This window comes from Blennius ocellaris (genome assembly GCF_963422515.1).
Source record: "Blennius ocellaris genome assembly, chromosome: 11".
Classification (NCBI taxonomy): domain Eukaryota; kingdom Metazoa; phylum Chordata; class Actinopteri; order Blenniiformes; family Blenniidae; genus Blennius; species Blennius ocellaris.
In genome coordinates, this window is record NC_137660.1 from 16,097,475 (window position 1) to 16,117,680 (window position 20,206).

General features: G+C 45.5%; 1 protein-coding gene across 1 annotated transcript; it reads left to right on the forward strand.

Moving 5' to 3' along the window:
* Positions 1-1,442: 1,442 nt before the first annotated feature.
* On the forward strand, positions 1,443-17,285 carry LOC308136906 (genetic suppressor element 1-like). The gene is made up of 15 exons (XM_080505450.1): positions 1,443-1,631; positions 4,115-4,314; positions 6,893-7,059; positions 7,148-7,351; positions 7,853-8,008; positions 9,116-9,417; positions 10,810-11,122; positions 11,227-11,831; positions 12,137-12,249; positions 12,344-12,614; positions 13,705-13,818; positions 13,920-14,294; positions 14,486-14,788; positions 15,189-15,292; positions 15,425-17,285. Exons 1-15 carry the CDS (start codon positions 1,454-1,456, stop codon positions 15,560-15,562), a joined length of 3,543 nt encoding a protein of 1,180 aa, XP_080361576.1. The 5' UTR covers positions 1,443-1,453; the 3' UTR covers positions 15,563-17,285.
* Positions 17,286-20,206: the final 2,921 nt, after the last annotated feature.

A 20,206-nucleotide genomic window follows, 5' to 3' on the forward strand; every position in this document is an offset into this window, starting at 1 on the left:
GAGGCACACACACACACAGCCTGCCAGGATCTACGCTTTTACTCTCTTCGCTCCTCTTTTCCTTTCTGTCTGTCTGTTTTGCACTTTCAATTCCAATTTGTTTCAAGACACGCGAATGTGTGGTATATACTTAGAAATGAAATAAAGCGGTGAAACGCAGAAGAAACGACGGAAGGAGGGTGAGGCTAAAACAGAAAAAAGATGACAGAAAACGTCTGAAAGCTATGTGCACTTTAATTGTATGGATTTTTCATTATCTCCACTTGCATCAGCGGACAGGGCCATAAAACCTGGAACGGCTTCTCTGAAACCCCTTAATATTGAGGACTAATCGCTGCCTTTATGTTTCACGCCATCCAGCCAAAACACACCCAGAGAACCGCTGTTTATCTTCGCTTAACTTTTACTTAGTTTAATGTTGAGGCACTTTCATCATCATGTCTTCTTACAACAGTTTTATAACTTCCCCTGTAAGTTTTCGCTCACTCGTTCAGCGGATTCGGGCTCTGGCTCATCTGTAAATGTTGTGGGGGTTTGATACTTTGAGCGAACGCACTGAGATCTGACTGTCCTTTATTCTTTCGCTTTGTCAAGATTGTCAGCGTGATGAGCAGAATAACCGTTGAATAACGTTGTTCAATGTGCGCGTATGAATTTTTCATGAGTGTGTTTACTGCTTTTGGCTCTGTGTTTGTTCTTCTGGTGTTGTGTGTGTGTGTGTGTGCGTTTTAAAGGTGTTTGTGTGACTGTGCGTTGTGGAGGTAATGAGGTCATAGCTGGAGCAGACTGGGGGGGCTGCTGGCTAATTCCAGCTGTAATTAACATTAGTGGGTCAGTAAGAGGGTAGAGGGTGAAGACAAAGGTTACTCTAACCGTGTTTGCACTCAGTGTGTCCACCGTCCAACAGATCGATAGCTGTTGGTTGTGTGTGTGCAGCTGTGTGTGTGTGTGTAGGTGTGGGTGTGTGTGTTCTGTGTGGATCTATGAAGGTGTAAAAATGCAGTGATACTTAATAAGGTTTGCGTGTAGACGCTGCCGAGGTCTTAAGATGTGTTGACTGGCTCCCTTGAGGAAATGGACATGTGTGCGCTCATGTGTGTGATTTGCTATTAGGGTCACCGCTCTATTTGACACAGCTCTACTCCCTCCACTCTGTCTTCAGTGATCTGACCCCCCCCCCCCCCCCACACACACACACACACACACACTATCCTGGGCTGACACACACTCACACACGCATGCAAACACAAAAATACCAAACTCGCCGATTGAGTCTTACCCAGTGAGCAACACAACACGACACACAAATCCTCTCCAGAGAGGTGGTTATTAACGTTCTTTGTCGACACAGGTGTCTGAAGCTGGCGACGTCTCGGTTGCCGTTGTTGCGTTTGGATTTATCAGGTAACAAGGCTCCTCACCATCTCCTATTTCCTTTCTACTCTCCTCAGGTATGAACCATGAGTCCAATAAATCACCATCATTAGGAATGATCTCCACGGCAACTCGCACCACCGCTACAGTCAGTCCCCTCAGCCCACTAACCAATGGGAGCGCGGTTGCTCAATCTGCAAACTCCGGATTCGCTGCTGCCCTTCGTAAACTGGCCAAACAGGCTGAGGATCCCAGAGGTGAACGCAGATTTAACCATTCTAAAAACTCAGCAGCTCCGGGCCCTGGAGAGCTAATGAAGCCCTCGACATACAGCCACTCATGCACACACACAACCTCTTCTCTGTTGGTTACATTCACAGACAGCCCCCCCTTTTCTCCTGATGTCTGGTGTTTTTGTTCATTCACTAATATCTCTCTCTCCCCTCTAAACAAAAGCTAAAAATAACATTATAACATCGCCAATACCTGCATTAGAAGTTCGTCACGTTTGCATGGGATGATCACATGCATATTGCTCCGTCGACATTGAGTCTAAATGTGGAATGTTGTTGTTTCTTGTTCAAGTAAGTCGATAAAGACCGAGAGAATCATATTAGCAGATCTCCCATTAGAGCTAATGAATTTATAAGATGGCATCACTTTCAAAACTAATAATCCAGGAGAGCACTTGTCATCTTTACTTGCTTTATCTGGGTTGAGTTCACAAAGGGCTGGAGTGTATCCCAGCTGACACTGGGCAAAGGGCATGTTACGCCCACACACACACACACACACACACACACCTAATGAACCTGTCTTTGGATTGTGGGCAGAAGCTGGAGCACCCAGAGAAAAGCCACCCACCCACTCACAGTTACAACATGCAAAGTTCACACAAAAAGGTCCCATTGGCCAGCAGACTCGAACCAAGAACCCCCTCGCTCTGAGGCACCAGTGCTTCCCACTGTTACACCGTAATGTAATATATAAGCTATTGTAGTAAACAAAAAAAACAACAACCTTTATTAAGAATTTCTCCCCTGAAGTTGCCTTCATGTTGGATGCTACTGTCACACACATCATATTCAAGGAGGTGCATTTTTTCCTGTTGTCAAATCTCTCTTTTTCTTTACGTTGATTTTCTCTTTTCACACCCGTCACACATGAGGCGCTTTTATGAATACTCAAAGGGATCCACGTTTCCACGTGTTAATGTCCCAAAACACTTAGACTGAACACGCCGAATGAGAAAAATAGAATCCCTGTCAAATCTAGTGCTTTTAAACTGAACCATTTTTTTCAGTGAGAGGCCATAAAAAAAGTACGGATATTTTGTGTGCAGTAAGATTTAATAGGAATAATGTATACATGTACTGCAGCGCAAATTATGTTGAAAACTCTGCTGAGGTGTTTGTGCTTTCTTGCGTTCTGTTTGTCGATTAATTATGTTATCTTTGCTCCAACTCAACTGTTTTCCTTATGCTTCCTTATTACCTCAGTGTCGAGCCAGTTTAACCTGCTGACGAGGGGAAGCTTCACACTCAGCGCAAAGACGTCAGAGGGATATCAATCCTCTCAACTAATTCTCCAGCAAATAACCACATAGAAACATTTCTCAATTCTTCACCATGTGAATGAGGTGCTAATGACTGAAAATTGGATGTCGTAATAAAAAACAAAACAAAACAGTGCCAGGAGCAGATCATTTCACAGAGCTCGGCTGTATTTTGTGAAATAATGCGAAACGCTTTCATGCCTGGAACCTCTTTGGTTGTGTTTGCACTCGTGTGTGTTTGTGTGCGTGTGTGTGTGTGTGTGCGTGTGTGTGTGTGTGTGTGTGTGTGTGTGTGTGTGTGTGTGTGTGTGTGTGTGTGTGTGTGTGTGTGTGTGTGTGTGTGTGTGTGTGTGTGCATGCGCATGTGCACGTGTGTCGTCACTCAGCTCATTGGTGTCCTAATGAAGGTGTTGGATAAGAGCTGACCTTTTCTGACCTCTCTCTCTGTCTCTTCCTTCATTCGTTTCCATTCATCTCCTAATAATGAGAATCTAATTACAGCCAATTATAACAAGCTCTCCGTCTCTCCCTGTCCTCCTCCCTGTCCTCCACTCTCCATCGCCTCGTCCTCCTCTCTCTCTCTCTCTCTCTTTCTACCTACAGAGCCTCGTGAACTCGTTCGTTGCCACTTTCTTTCCATCTCATTATTTCCTGCTTCTAACTGTCTATGAATGTGTGTGTGTGTGTGTGTGTGTGTGTGTGTGTGTGTGTGTGTGTGTGTGTGTGTGTGTGTGTGTGTGTGTGTGTGTGTGTGTGTGTGTGTGTGTGTGTGTGCTGACTGGGGAGTGTTATGGTAATAGAGCAGTGCCAAAGTGACTGTTACCAACAACACACACACACAGACTTTCACTAAACCTGACTTCCTTCGAACGATAAACCACATAAAGACAATAATAGTCACACTCACTTATTCTGCTCCTGTTTTCTTGAGTATCTTTTTACACTCTTTTTTTTTATTTCGGGTCCCACTCTGGCAGGATGCTTTCCATCGACAGGATTTTACCAACTTATCACACCAATACAAAAGTTATTATTGTTTTTTTTTTGTGCTGTCTGTATTGTGTCACAGGGGATTGTTTGATCCTGGAATCTTTAAAAAAAAAATCTGATCAGCCACAGCTTAGTCCTGCCTCTCCCTGCTGCTATACTCACACCACCCACCCATCCTCTCCCCTCCGTCCTAAGGTTCTGCCCTCAGCGGTGAGTCGTCTCCAGTGTCTTCCCCGGCCACCAGCCACAGCTCACCGGTCACCACTCCAAAGCGGGGCTCATTAGGGCCCCTCCTGGGCCAGAGCAGGGGACACAGCGTCCCCGGCACCCCACCAGTCGTCACTATTGCTCCTACCAAGACCACCAACGGCCTGTGGAGGGCCGACGGCCGGCAGGTAAGAGGTGTCATTTATCAAACCTGTCATACCTGCTTGTTCCACACCAAGAATAAAATAAGACATCTGCTGCTGTCTGATTGTGCATCTGTACTTTTTTTGTTCCCCAATCTTTCTGGTTACTTTCCTCTCTGTACAGTGGAGTGGTCTCTCTCTCTCTCTCTCTCTCTCTCTCTCTCTCTCTCTCTCTCTCTCTCTCTCTCTCTCTCCCTCTCCTGCTGTTCCGCCCCTCCATTAAATAAATAATCCCAGTGCTTGTCAACATCCAGCTGTCAAAACCAGCCACCCAACTCTTTCTTTCTTCATTTGCTCCTTCCCGTCTTTTGCCGTCTCGTCTCGCTGTTTCGTTTTCATACACTCGCCCTCCTGCTCCACTCACTCCCTCCTTCCTCCCACTAATCAGTCCGTGTATTTTTCAGCAACACATGAGGGGTTTGTAAAGAAACACTGGGGGCTGCAGAGACTGGCACCTATTGTGTTCAGCTTCCTGCAGCGTTTGTGTCTGTGCATGTGTGCTTGTATGTGCGTGAGCGTGCGTGCGTGTGTGTGTGTGTGTGTGCGCGCGTGTGTGTGTGTGTGTGTGTGTGTGTGTGTGTGTGTGTGTGTGTGTGTGTGTGTGTGTGTGTGTGTGTGTGTGTACCCGACCCTTTGCCACAGAGGCTTAGGATATGAAGAGGGGTGTGTGTGTGTGTGTGTGTGTGTGCGCGTGTGTGTGTGTGTGTGCGTTTTCCTCTGGGTGTGTGACTGAATTTAAGCTGGGGCAAGGAACCAGGCCCCTCACACAATGCAAGGGTTAGCCCCCACAGTAGCCACTTCCCCCTGGATCAGAGCTGCCTTTCTCCCCCCTCACAAAGACCACTCTGTGGCTCTGCCTGCCTGGGGCTCCCATTCAGACATTCGGGGAGAGAGAGAGAGGGGGGGAGGGAGGGAGGCAGGAAAACAGAGAATAGGATGTTAAGAAAGAGGGGTGAGATACGGGGGAAGTAAGAATGAGCAGAAGAGCAACAGAGAGTGGCTTTAAAGGCTTTTTTCCCTCCGTAAATTCCGTGTTTGTTCCGACAATTCAGCGTGTCCGCAGACAGACGCAGACGGAGCACGGGACAGTTTGCCACAAAGTAAACAGGCTGTGCGTTTTCATCACTGTGTCTGTGAAGGCCATTGATTCTCGACGGTTGTCAAAGGTCAAAGGAATAGACGGCTCCTCTTCACACCCTCCTTGGTTTTCCGTTTCATTTTGAATGGATGTGGCTGGAAATGGTTTGGAAGAGGGAGGGAAAGAGAGAGAAAGAGAGGATAATAGATTGTTCATCACTGGTTTGAATCTGCTTTCCATGAACGACGTATCCAAAACTATTCAAACATATTCAAAGCACGGGCATTTTACTGCAAATCAAGAGTTGTACAAGACTAACTTGGCAGATCGGGTGTTGCTGAGGGAGGTCATTTGTTTGTGGTCCACCCGTGGTCAGCCTGACCTGTATTCTTGCCTGTTGCTGTGGCAACAAGGTATAACACATCAGCAAAAAATGTACTCATTCTGTCGCCAAAGCTAATTGGTCTATAAAAAGACAAAACAACAACAACAACAACAACAACAACAACAGGGTCCTAATGTCCAATCGCCAGTGAATACTAACAGTGTGGCTCCGAGAGGAGCAGCATCTGTCTGATGGTCTTCCTCATCTTCCCATCATCCTCAGCTGCAGTTTGCATGTAGTGCTCTTCTTTACATGTTACCATGCAAATGTGTTTAAGTCAGGCCTGGAGCAAAGACTCTATTGAACGCCCACTATCAGAAAAGTATGTCATTGTGCCTTTAATGGCCTGATATCTGGAATGTGAGCGTTCTCCTTAAGGTACTATGTACTTTCGACTGTCGTTCTATGACACAAACGACCTGCATGATGTTCTCTCACTTTTAATAGTATTATTTAATATGCTATCTGTTTTTCACAGCCACCCAATCTACTACAGATTTGCTTTGTTTAAAGGCCACTCTGCTTATCAGCCTTCAATAATGAATAAAACGGTAATAATTAGAATAAAGTCTGTGTAAAATGATATCTGATGCTCTTAAATTGATTGTGAGAACGTACGAAACAAAATGGGTCACATGCAGCCCCACATGCAACTTTTCATAGTGACTTTTTCTTAATTTAAATCAATCTTTCAGAAATCATGGCCTTTTGTGAAACTGGTGACTTAAAGATTGGACTTTGACTCAAGGCGTTGTCGTGCCAACCCTAATCCTCTGAGCAAGAAACTGATAGAGTGAGTGATGAAGGAGAGAGCAGTTTGCCTGATATAAGGATCATCTTTCCACTTTGATCTTGACCTTTTATGACACATCAGGCCCACTTTTCCAGTCCAATGAGCCTCTGGCTGCAGCTTGAAGGTTTTTTTTTTTTACCCAGAGTCCCTCCGCCTCATTTCTCGCTCCTCTTTTTCTTTGAACTTTTTTTTTTTTTCTCCCCCTACTCACTTTGTATCTAGCACACACATGCACACCAATCACTTGAATACACATCATATTTTCGCCTCTCACATTGTATGTGTGTCTCGCCCGTCTCCTCGCCAGGTCGAGCCGAGTGTTCAGGGACTCGGTCGGGAGCGGCTGGGAGCCGAGGGCGCCCAGACACAGCAGGATAAAAGGACGCCCCCGATCCATTCTTCTCACCCGCTCGCTCACTCCTTTGGCCTCACCCCGAGCAGCATCATGCAAGACCCCCGGTTGCAGAGCATTAGGTATGTATCGCCGAGTAATCTGTAATCGAAGTCTTCAGAAGCAGTTGCTATTGGTTATGAAACAGAACGATTTGTGCTTGTTCTTCAGTTTACCCGGACAGATGCACCCCGTGGTTCCTTCGGGGGCCGTTCCAGAGGAGTACCTCAGGGCCCTCAGGCCATTTGCCACCTCAGATGACCTCCGACTGAACTCCTTGGCTCTGAGCATCGACCCCGCTGCCGCTGCCCATGCCGCCGCTGCTGCTGCTTATTATCATCCTGCCTACCTGCACCATCCGCTTTCCTTGCCGAGGTAAAAAAATATCCCATCAAACTCCTTCAAAAGTCATGTCATGTCATGTCGGTGCCTGCACAACAACCACCGATCTGTAAAGCGTTTACTTGATTAAAGCACCCTGACCCATTCTTCACTTTTTTGAAAGACTCCCGTTCTGATTATTCGTCTCTGCTTGAGATACCAAAACAAAGAATGAAAGATTGTTTGCGCAATTCATACACAGGCTGTCGACGCATTTAACCTTGGACGGTGAAGATGAAACTAAATAGAATTACACAATAAATACCAAAAAAACGAATGAAATTATGATTGCAGATGAATAAGTAGTCAATTATAATTGTTCATAATTCTTCATCGCCACGGCTCTGAAGAACATTCTGAAAATAATTGCTCACGTCTCTTTGTTGTTCCATTATAAGAATTGCGGTCACACTTCACCATCTCATCTTGACTGTCGTGGTTGTCTCATTGCATCACTTGCAGATTTAAAACCAAAACGCTCTTGTCTCTCTTCAGGATGGAGGAGTCTCTGTGTCTTTCTGCACTGCGATCGCAGTTCTACTCTGTGCCTGGAGGTGGCTCTTTCCCCCCTCTACACCCCTCTGCCCTCCACTTGCACCTGCCCCGAGGTCGCTACCCTGGAGAGATGAACCACACAGCACTGTCTGAGAGGTGACTCTTTCTGTCTTTCTTTCTTTCTTTCTTTCTTTCTTCCTTTCTTTCTTCCTTCCTTTCTTTCTTTCTTCCTTCCTTCGTTTCTTTCTCTCTATCTGTAGGGCTGTGTAATCTCTCACTGCAGGGTATGCACAGTGTGGGATATTTTTAGCACCCATCCCACAGTGCGTCTTATACACACACACACACACACACACACACACACACACACACACACACACACACACACACACACACACACACACACACACACACACACACACACACACACACACACACACACACACACACACACATACACGCTGTATGCCTGTAGTGTACACATGCATATGCAAGCCAGTGCGTACTTAAAATCCAAAACACATATTCATGAAAGAGTAGTATTTGACTCCATCTGTGTCTCCCTCCATTTTCTCTCACGACTTTGAGGTCCTTTCACAGTTTGACAATACTCATTGTTTCCCCGTGGCGTAATGCACACGGGGAAATGTTTACGATTGAATTGGATGGTATTTATCATCTGGCGCTGTAATGGCTTCTGCATATCTTGTAGGTTTGTTTGTGTGCTATTGATTGCAGCTGAATGCGTATCGTAGTGTGTGTGTGTGTGTCAGTGTGTGTGTGTTTGTCATTTTCCTGTGGATACCTATTAAGTGTTCATCTGCTACTGCTCAGTCATGCTGTGTATGGATTATTTTCCTCATGGTAAATGGAGAGCGTGTGTGCATGACTGTGTGTGTGTGTGTGTGTGTGTGTGTGTGTGTGTGTGTGTGTGTGTGTGTGTGTGTGTGTGTGTGTGTGTGTGTGTGTGTGTGTGTGTGTGTGTGTGTGTGTGTGTGTGTTTCTCTGCAAAGCATGTGTGTATATTTTAGCAGAAATGTTTGTGTGAAGTTCACCAGTGTGCGGTTAATGTCTGCCTCATGTTGGGTGTTGCATCTCTCACCTTCTCCCTTTTGTGTGTGTGTGTGTGTGTGTGTGTGTGTGTGTGTGTGTGTGTGTGTGTGTGTGTGTGTGTGTGTGTGTGTGTGTGTGTGTGTGTGTGTGTGTGCGTGTGTGTGTGTGTGTGTGTGTGTGTGTACGCATACTTGTCAACCTCCCCCACAGGCTACAGATGGAGAATGAGCTCCGCCAGCGAGAGAGAGAGCAAGAGCGTGAACGAGAGAAGGAAAGGGAGCGCGAGGCCGGGCTGGAACGGGAGCGGGAGAGGGAGAGGGAGAGAGAGCGGGAGGAGGAGAGGGAGAGGGAGAGGGAGAGGGAGCTGGACAGACAGAAGGAGAGGCAGAGGGAGAGACAGCAGCAGATGGTCAGAGCGGCGGAGAGCCACTACCTGGCTGAGCTGCAGGCTCGAAGAGCACCATCGGACGACAGGGCCAGGCCAGGAGAGGAGCTGACCCCAAACAGACTGGGTACCCACACACACACACACACACACACACACACACACACACACACACACACACACACACACACACACACACACACACACACACACACACACACACACACACACACACACACACACACACACACACACACGTGCAACCAGATACCCAGGGTTAAAAACACACACAAAAAAAAACCAGCTTGTGCTTCATTTCTGTTGAAAACATCTGAATACAGTGAACAGGTAATTTCTCGAATGTATAGAGAAGAGAGAAAACCTTTATAACACCTGTTGTTCCCATTTGACGGCCACTGTGAGACTGAAGTGTTAGAAATCACATCACGTGGGCCACCACCCAGATCACTGTGAAATTAGAAATCTTCTCTTATCCAAGCCACCACATCAATATTCCAACTAGTAAGCGATATCAATATACAAGGGAGATTTGGTGCGCAGATGACTACTTTTATGCTCCCCTTGCAGACGAAACATTGCCACTGTATTCACACCGCACACAACATTGGTTCTCGATAAAATTCTGCAGGCAAAATATTTCGATACTCCAGTCAAGGATCACATCTTGTTCTTGTGAAAGTTCAGAACACGTGAATGTTTCCTGCATGTGAAGCCCCTGTGGTTACTCTCACTTTCTCAGCCGTTTGAAGTTTACCATGTGTGAGACACTTCAACTTTAATATTGGATGTTGGCTCTTTGTATACTTCTAACAAGATTTTATATTCAAAATATTGCAAGCCAAAAGTAATACGAAGAAGCTAAAGCAGTTTTACAGTGTTTGACTCTGAAACGTTGGAAATGGTTTTTACGAGGTACACAGTCAACTTCTGCATCTAATATTTGTAGCTTATTAAAAAAACAAAAACAAGCTATTTTATTTTTAATACTGCGACCCCATATAGTTTAACCAAAAGAAGTCCCATTTCACTTCTTTAATCAATTTTCGTACCCATTTTGGATTATCATTTAATAAAGACAAGACCATGTTTATCGTCCAGTAGTTACTAATTCAGTAGCTGTGAAGTGTTGCCTCAATATATATTTCAATCATATATAACATCAAGGAAGTAGGCCTCCCAAAACAAGCTACATTCTATAATGATTTACTTTATGTTATGAAGTGTTAAAATGCTATAATCGCCTTTTTGTAGCAATACAGTTTCTTTGGTGTGACAATCAATTACAGCTCTGCAAAAACAATATTTCAGTATGTATATAGTGGGTATATAGTATGTATATAGTATGTATATACAATGGTTGAGGATTGTGTTTGTTCATGCAAATGCGTGAAGCAGATGTACACTGACAATCATGTGAGAATATCACAAAAACAAAAAAAGCAAGAAATGCTCATCAAATGACTTTGCGTGCGACTTCTAAAATCTGCTGTCTCTCCAGATAAACCCAAGGAGTCAGAGCACCCAGGTTTCCCCGCACCGAAGCCTCTGTCCCTGCAGCCTGGCCTCCACTCCTCCAGGGGTTCCGTGCCACACCCTGTGCCAAGCCTGTTGCCTTCTCACATGGGAAAACATCACGCTGCTGCTGCTGGGGGCATTCATGGAGCTCTGGCAGCTGCCATGATGACTCAGAGGGCCAGCGAGGAAGTGTGGTTGACAAGGCAACGGGGGCAAGGACAGGAGAGGGAGGGTCCTCTGGAGCTGGGCCTCAGGTCGCCAGGGAAAGGGGTGGAGCTGAAGAGAGAGAGCCACAGGTGAACAAGCCAGATCGGTCGGCTCCGGAGAAATGATTCCCTTTATCTCTCCAATGTCAGATCGAATAGATGCCAAGTAATTTTTTTCTGTCTTTCCCAAACAGAACCAATTCAGCGTATCACAACATGGGCAGCAAAGACGCACCCAACTGCCTCGGCGCGCCACCTCCCCTCATTTCCCCTAAAGGTCAGCATCACCCTCCGGCTCCCCCAACTACACTGTGGAACCCGGCCTCGCTCGTCGATACCCCTTCAGACTCCCGCAGAAAAATCCTCAGCGCTCCTACGCCACCGATTCGACCGCCCCCAGGACTGACCCGAGCCGACAGACCCCCGGCGAGCTGGGGTGAGAGGCTGGATGACGGGGGAAGGAGCGCAGCGAAAAGCCCAGATAGGTACCCGTCGCTGAGAGGAGGGAGTTTACAGGAGTCGTGGAGTAAAGCTGAGCAGGAGCGAGCGATCCAAGGCCTCTACCACCGGCACCACTTCAACAACCTCCACCAGAGACCCTGCGGGCCGCCGCCCGTCCCCACCGCCTGCGCTGACCCGGGGTCGCGGTGCCAGGCGGCCTCTCCGTCTCCAAAGAGGGAGCGACAGACTCAAGCGGCCGACAGCATGCTGGTGTACGACGAGGTTCTCCAGCAGCACCGGCGGCTCCTCAGCAAACTCGACCTGGAGGAGAAGAGGAGGAAGGAGGCCAGAGAGGGAGGTAAGAAAAATGAAGGATTACAGTTTGTTTGTTTTTTTCAATGTAGTAGTTTCAAAGCACTTTTCACCGTCACGTTCAACCGTTGAGGCACACTCGTACACCAGTTCGGGCTTCAGTGTCTTGCTCAAGGACACTTCCATATATGGACGGTGAAGACGCGGTGCCGAAGCCGTGACCTTGCGATTGTAAGACGAGCCCGGTCGACCCACCGATCCACAGCAGCAACTCGGGCCGTTAAAAACTGTTTCGCGGGTTTTATGTTTTCTAAAGAAAGACACCTTTTCTCCACTGCCTTCTTTTCCCAGGTTATTACTACGACTTGGAGGAGTCGTACGACGAGAGCGACGAGGAGGAGGTGAAAGCCCACTTGCGGAGGGTGACCGATCAGCCCCCGCTCAAACTGGACACGTCCTCCGAGGTGCCCAGATCGGACTCGCCCGCGTTGCTCGTCACAGGTCGGAACTCTTGAACAGTTTTTATCTGACCGATGTTCCTCTCCCCCCCCCCAAAAGAAAGTGGACTTTCTGCACGTGTGCGGCCTCACCACGCTGGCTCGTCGCGATGAGCTGCTGGCTCAGAAGAGGAGGAAGAGGAGGAGGATAATGAAAGAGCGCAGCCTCTCTCCGCCGGTTATTCGGGGAAAGAAAAAGGCCTCCTCACCCACGGCTCCCTTAACCACCCCGTACTCTGCTGAGCAGATGGACAGCACACCCCAACTGGACGAAAAAAAAGACTTCCTCCTTATGTTCAGCCTCTCCCATGTCAGCCCACAGCAGAGGAGAGGTAACAACCTGTTTAGTGTCTGCACACATCCTACGTGCTACTCTGCCTCTCTTCACAGTTGTTGCGGCCGTGATTCCCCGCAGAGGGACGCCGCATTGACTTTCTCTCGGCTTTATGTTTTCACTCGGGTCTGTAGGAGGCGTGCGAAGAAAATAAAGTTAGGAGGAATCCGCCGGTTCAACTTTCTCCAGCGACGGCAGCTCTGAGGCCACATGTAGGGAGAATGAGGTGTTTTAAAAAAAAAAGAGAGAGAGAAAGAGAAAGAGAATAACTACAGGAATCTCGGTGGAGACAAAAACGTAATAAACAAATGCGGAAAATTGTGGATATACGCATTGTGTGGATTAAATATTTATCCAGATTGTTTTCGAGCGTTCTTTAAGGCATATGCAAATATTGCAGGGAATAATTGAGGATGCTTGCTAAGACTCTTGCTCTGGGGTGAAAACGTGCACATGCTGCTGGCACCCACACCACCTGTGATGACTGAAGATCGGTCTTCGTGACTCCAGCTGCACATTTGGGGACGTCGCCATGTTCCTAGATGGTGCTGTGGGAAGAATATAACATTTTGCTCGTTGTGATAGATGTCACTTACTGAACAAACCTTCAGATTTCACCTGAGAGATTCTTGATCTGTTTACTTCCTTCATTTAACCTTTTAATGGAAAACACGAGAATCTCATGTAAAGAAAAAAATAATAATATGGAAATTGGATTTTAAAATGTCAGCGTGAACTCCCTGGTTTTAAAATGATTGTTGCTTGCTGAGAGCAATACTGGTGTTTAATCAGCACCTCTGTTCAATGTTCTCTCTTTTCTGCAACAATAAGCTTGTTCCTGGTGAGCAAATTACATAGGGCATGCAATCTGGATTCATATTTTCATAATCTCCTCGAGTCCTTTTAAAAATATGTTGGAAACCAGGACTTTTTTTTTTTAATGGCAATATTCTGCCTGTACTGGACATCATCTCAGCCCAGTGTTCTAGTGACATTTGTTCCTGACATCCTGCTGCCTGTCACTTGGGTCATCATTTTCCTTCCGATATGAATGATGGGTGTTCTCATTCTGTCTTTTTCCTCTGTAGATAAGGAAAGGACAGAGGAGCTACTGAGGGCCATTCAGAGGAAGACTGTGACTTTGGACACCCTCAGATATAACCCTTTACCACTGTGCAGAAGTCCTGTGGCTCCCTCAGCTGGTAAGACTTGCTTACGTCTCCGTGAGGGCGATTAAAGTGGTGAGAGGAAAAAAAAAAAGACACATTTCTCTAATTACAATTTTTTTTTTAATTCATTTTAGCTGATTCCGGCTCCTCGGCCCCTCAGTCAAACGAACGGCTGGTACCCGAGTCTCTAAGCCCCTCTCCTCCCTACTCACACAAACCGAAGCACCTCCCCAGCGACACACTCAGACCCTCTGTGGACTCCCAGCCGGCCCGGGTTCCTCCTCCTCTGACCCCTCATCATGAAAAGGTTGAATTCTTGGAGAGTCAATCAAGCAGAAGGCCCCCGGCCCTCCAGAACGGTATTGCTGCTGCCTCTCAGAAGAAGGAGCCCAGCCCCGTGCAAAATGGACGCAGTCGTCCCTGGGAGAGGTTCACACCCGAGGCCTTCGCTCAGCACTTCCACCAGGCCGTGCTCCAGTCCACACAACACGGCACACTGCAGAACAAAGGTGAGAACCCCACGCTCCCATTGGTCACCGTGGCCATTAGGCCTGATTGTCAATTTTAAAACACCGCACTGCCCCCCGCTGGTGACAGAAGTGTCCTGCCTTAAAATTCTCTCCTGGTTGCTGTGATGAAAAAAATAATAAAAAAAATTGCCTGCAAAGACTAACATGTGTCTCAACCTTCATCTTCGCAGGAGCGTCGAACTGTGTCCCTGAGGCCAGTGTGAAGGCGGATCGCCTGCTGCCTCACGGCGTCTCGCAGCTGAAAAGTTCAAACCCAAACCACAGCTCTCACCACGCACACCTCAACGGCCATCACTTCCATCCTCCCGCCGCCAGCCGGGAGGATCCGGCGTCGCGAGACCACCTGTCCGACGAAGACGAGGAGGAGTACGGTCAGGAGGAGGACGAGGAGGAAGGGGAGGAGGGCGAAGAGGCTCCGAGGAAGTGGCAGGGCATCGAATCTATTTTTGAGGCCTATCAGGAGTATGTGGATGGTGAGTCAGTGCACTCGGTTTAATATATGTCGGCTAAACAATCATTCATGGTCTCCTCCAGGGCTTTGAGTTTCGCTGGACGATCATTTCTATTCCCAACACGGAACAGAAATATTTAGAGAATACTGTACTCTGTGCGTGTGTGAGAAAATGTGTCTTGGTGTTGATAAGACTTCAATGACTCAAAACACCAAACCTTACATTACTATAAAATGTTAAAACAAAATAGCATTTAGGTAAAATATAATCAGGTATGTAATCTATGCCTGCCCTTCATTTCCACTAAAGAACAAGGATTATATATTTAATTTTACTCAATTAAAGTGACTAATAGCTTTGTTGTAGAGAAGTTAAATAAAGGGATACTTTGATGACTAAATGTGTGTGTTTCTCTCTACAGAATGGAGTATAGAGAGGCAAGTTCTTCACAGTCAGTGCAAACGACTCGAAGCACAGAACTACAATCTGACCAAAACCGCCGAGCAGCTCTCTCTAACTATGGGGGTGAGCGTCTCAGATCTGCTGCTGCTGCTGTGTGGCCTCTTAATTGGACACGGTGGCGCTCAGCAACACAAAGTCTTGTCTTTTTTTTTTTTTTTCTAATGAGAGACGTGTTTGTCCTTTCACTTCTCAAAGGAGCTGGTGAGCCAGAGGCAGAAGGTGCGGGAGGAGAGAGAGCGACTGCAGGCCCAGCTCGAGCACTTCAGGAGATGTTTAACACTACCCAACATTCACTGGGGCAGGGGGCAAGTCAATGGCCACACGCCGAGGTGACCTCGTGACGCCGGCTCTCTGACCGCCGACAGACGATAAGAGGGACGACACGAGCCGGAGCCGGAACACTCTCTACCCTTGAGGCGCTTGGAAGGAGACAACTGCTATATTGATCTGGGCCCGTCAGTAACGTTGATTAATAGATTTAATTTATTGCCGGCCGTCTTTGCCACGGTAACCTTAAGCCAAGGGGTCCATGTGGATTCATGCAACACGTTGTGGGTGAAGCAGGCAACTCTTTTTTTCTGGATCATTAGATCTCTTCTCTTACCTGAGTTGGCTTTAAAGACTCTCCACCTCTCAGTTCATATCAGTCCGGAATCCTGGGGTCAAACAACACTCAATGAGACGAGGCGCAGATCGTGTAGCCTGACTGAGAAGTGGCAGAGGGAAGAGTCCAGGCGTGCAGTGGTCAGCCGCTCTGTCCTCGGCGAATACAAATGGAGTCAAGGAATCAAAGCACACCTCAGGCCTTAAACTTGACAGGATGCACTTGAATTTGATTTGGAGGAAATACTTGACCTTCCTCTCTCTGTATGATGTAATGTTTTAGTGTCTACTGTGCTGTATGTGACAGATGAAACTGTATGTGTGCGTGGGCGTGTGTGTGTGTGTGTGTGTGTGTGTGTGTGTGCGTGTGTGTGTGTGTGTGTGTGTGTGTGTGTGTGTGTGTGTGTGTGTGTGTGTGTGTGTGTGTGTGTGTGTGTGTGTGAGAGAGAGAGAGAGAGAGAGAGAGAGTTTGAGTATGAATGTGAGAGTGAGAGTGAGAGAGTGAACAAGTGTGTGCTGGTCCTACAGAGAATAGGAAACATCTAAAATATCTATATATCAGAAAATGCTATCAATAATTTTTTTAGGTGAGGATTTTCCATTGGTAACGTCACTTGTGATAGATGAAGAGTTTTGTAGGTTTTATTGCTTTAACCATTTCCTGTGGGAAGCCATACGTTTTGTTGGAATTGCTGCTGGTCAGAATTAAGACGTTTTAGGAAATCGAGGACTTTAGGACTGTTGTCTTTTGAAGAGATATGGTACGTGACGGCAAAGTGTTTGGAGACACTGGGGGTTGGACAGATGTCAGTCATTACCACGTTGTATATCCAGGAATCTACGTCCTCAACACTTCACATACGTATAAACGTTGAAGAGAGACAAGCCTCTGTTTAGACTTTTTCTGGTTTTACAAAAGGTTTCAAGTAGTTGGAATCACTTCAGTAAAACACGGTACTTTAAGACATATTTTCTAACATCGAAATAGTTTTTTTTCCCCTTTAGTTTAAAGAAAAATGCCCATTCATTACTCGCGTCACAGCTAAACAAAAAAAAAAAAAAAAAAAATCTCTTTTGAGGCTTGAAAATATCTTCAAACTGTTTATGTGAGACATAAACATTTGAGTGAAACAATATTCCTCTGTGGATGTCAATAAACTGGACTTCATATGGTCTTTATATGGGCTTTTCTTCAGCCTGGATAATGTCACATTTCTACTTTTGTTTCCATCGGAATAATATTTTTACAAGCACAACCTACGGTAGCAACTTGTCACCCCGGTCGACCCCCAACCTTCACGAGTCACCTGCTCAGTCTCTTCTGAAAACCTTTGCTGTGAAATCCTGCATATTTGCTTCAGTTGGTTGTTCTGTAATGTATTATTTTGGGCTGTATAATTGCAATGAATTATTTATTAACATATATTGCTGTATATTCGGATGGAAATTTACATTAAAATATTTGTAAAATCTCTTAACTTTGGTCTGTTGTCTGCGTTTGACAGTTTTCAAATAGTTCAGCTAATGGCTGAATTTGCATTTACAGTGTTGCTCTCTCCTCCCTCTATGCTTTCATCAGAAGGAACAAGAAAAGCACAAGCTGTACAAGGTGATTGTCGCTGGCACGCCGACCGTGCCTTCCCTAATTACACTGAATGAACGGAGTATGTTCTAATGACAGCTTTTGCTGGACCTGGTGGTTATACTGTATTTAAAAGTACAGCAGTGTCATGTTTTAATGGCAGCCTTCCCATGTTCCTGAGGAAGGTCGGTTTGTCATTGCGATTGCTGTTTTAAAACGTCCTTGTATTGCTGAAGGCATCTCAGCCCCCCCGGACACGCTTCTTTACCTAACAAATAATGAGATGAATGTTTAATCTGCTTTTAGAAATACTGAGAGTCCACTGCGCGAAAGAGAAAGAAGGCAAAGACAAATTACACTGTAAACAATACCGAGCAATTTAAGTGTTTAATGTAGATTATAAAATATTTATATTGTTTATATTCGCTGAAAGATTCTACCGTCCCTCCTTCACCTAGACCAGATGGGTTTCATGCACCAGAGACAGACTTATGAGGAACTCACAGAATCATGAGAATTATGAGGAACTCACATCAAAATAAGACACAAACAATGCAGATGGGAGTATATGCAGAGAAGGCATTTCAATCACTCAGATGGACTTTTCTCTATAACGTACTGGACAAATTTTGCTTCCACAAAACTCTTATGTATGCCTTCCAAGCCATCTATAAAATCCCTCCAGCAAAAACTAAAATCAACATTGGCCTTTCGTACTGAAACGTTCATGCAGACAAGGATGTCCCTTTTCACCGCTCCTCTTTGCCCTTTTTATTAAGTCTCTTGGTCAATTTATTAGACAATCAAGATTACTGGAGTAAATATAGGAGAGCAGGAGCATACATTGTCATTATTCGCAGATGATGTATACACTTTTTTTCCCAACCCTTGATTTTCCAACAAGCATTAATGGCATCTGGAAGAATCTGGCCAATACTCAGGCTACAAGCTATATGTTAAAAAAAGAAAACTTTGATCCACCAGCAATTAGATAAATATGATCTGAGAGGGTTCTTCGGGGTTAACCATACACAAGATCTCATAAAATTATTCAAAGCCAATTATGTCAACTTAAACTCAGAACTAATTCCCAAATTTAAGGGATTAATATCACCAGCACAGCTAAGATCATCCGTGTGTCTTTGCACTGCTGCCATCTGCTGGTTCCAGCTCGTCCATTCCATTTCCGCCGTTTAAAAGCAACATTTGTTAAAACGTTACTAAAGTCTGGTGGAGTTGAGTATCATTCAGTTTTCTGAATTTGTTGTCACACACAACACAAAGTGACTCTGTGGCGGAGAATGAATGGACAATATTCAGCAGGCGTTAACAGCAACACACAGGGGAGGTTGTAATATCATGCAAACACGGGCACCTTTATTCATTTTAACAAACACGCATAAACACAATGACATAAACACAAGAAAATAGGCAACACAATAAAATGCTTTTCCAGGTTGATGCTCCACCGTTGTGACAAAAGCAAACTCATTGTCGTATCTTCAGGATGGTTATCAGCAGAAGGTCGTTTGCTGCAGACACAAAAGAAGAGAAAGTGGTTTTAAGCAAATTCACTGGAAGCAAGTGAGCCAGAGGTCTTACAATAGACTCACAGACAGATTATATATTTGTATCAGCAATAGTCGATAGGTCAACTATATCATCATTTTCACTACACACACTCACATGGTGTAATTTTGAACTCATGTGGATGAGCACGGATAGAGAAGAAGTCCAGATCATCCTGCGGGTCCAGCTCTCTGATTGTGCTCCTGGCCATCATGGCAAGGTTTCGAAGCAGTCCTACATACCAGTGGGCTTTGTTGATGGGTAAATTTGTTCTGATGGGGACACCTTACAAAAAAAAAAAAATCAAACAACAAATTTAATAATCGCAATTTACGATTCAAAATATTTTCAAAATGATTAATCACACATTGCTGTGTTCAAAACTGAATAACAAGTACAAAAATATTGCTTTATGCATTTTTGTGACTTCTGTTTGCCAAAAGAAAACAATTGGCCATTGGAGGCCCTAAACAGAAGTACACTTCCAGCCCCATAGTGCAGCCAATGAGGTTGCTATGTTGCCATTTTTGTCATTTGTTTTGAGTGTATTTATAGTTACAGTTTAATAACGGTTTACAATGCAACATTTCTTAATATGTAAAGGTTAGAATGGTACATGTTGAGGTTATAGTGATATTTCATTGGAATTATTAGTAAAGGACACTCATGTTTCGGTGCAATTCGTGACAGAATGGCCAAAATCTCAATCCATAATTTACCGTTTGCATCAACAACGATAGTTCCGACTACAAGCTCCTGGGCTTCAATTATCCTCAGGGTTTCCTCAATGCCAGACTGTTGAAGCAAGTAGAGGACTAAACCTTTTCTGAACTCCAAAAGCTAGATAGAATAGAAAATATTCTAATGGTTATCTGAGAGATTAGTGGCTCTAACCACAGCAGCCATCGTAGCAGGGGCGCTGTTTTTCACTCTGTGCTCGTTGTAAACTCCCGTTGTGGGAGTTTGTCCCTGCAGAGGCTCTCGGTCAGGAGTTAGGGAATTAGCGTTTTACGTTAGGCGACGTAATCATAACGCGTCGGCGGCGTAGATTCGTGACGTCATCCACAGAAGGAAAAACTACACATTTCTGAAAATGGACAACAAAAAGCGCATTTATAATACTTTCCCCTGTGCCTCGAAACGCTGATATAATGTCAAATATCACAAGGTTTGAATTTAAATAAAAGGAAAAGAAGCTACCAACTGAATAAATAACCAATACA

Coding starts and splice junctions, on each gene's coding strand:
- LOC308136906 (XM_080505450.1), top strand. CDS start 1,454: ATGAACCATGAGTCCAATAAATCACCATCATTAGGAATGATCTCCACG. Junction 4,315..6,892: donor GGAGGGCCGACGGCCGGCAG/GTAAGAGGTGTC, acceptor TCTCCTCGCCAG/GTCGAGCCGAGTGTTCAGGG. Junction 11,123..11,226: donor CTGAAGAGAGAGAGCCACAG/GTGAACAAGCCA, acceptor TTTCCCAAACAG/AACCAATTCAGCGTATCACA.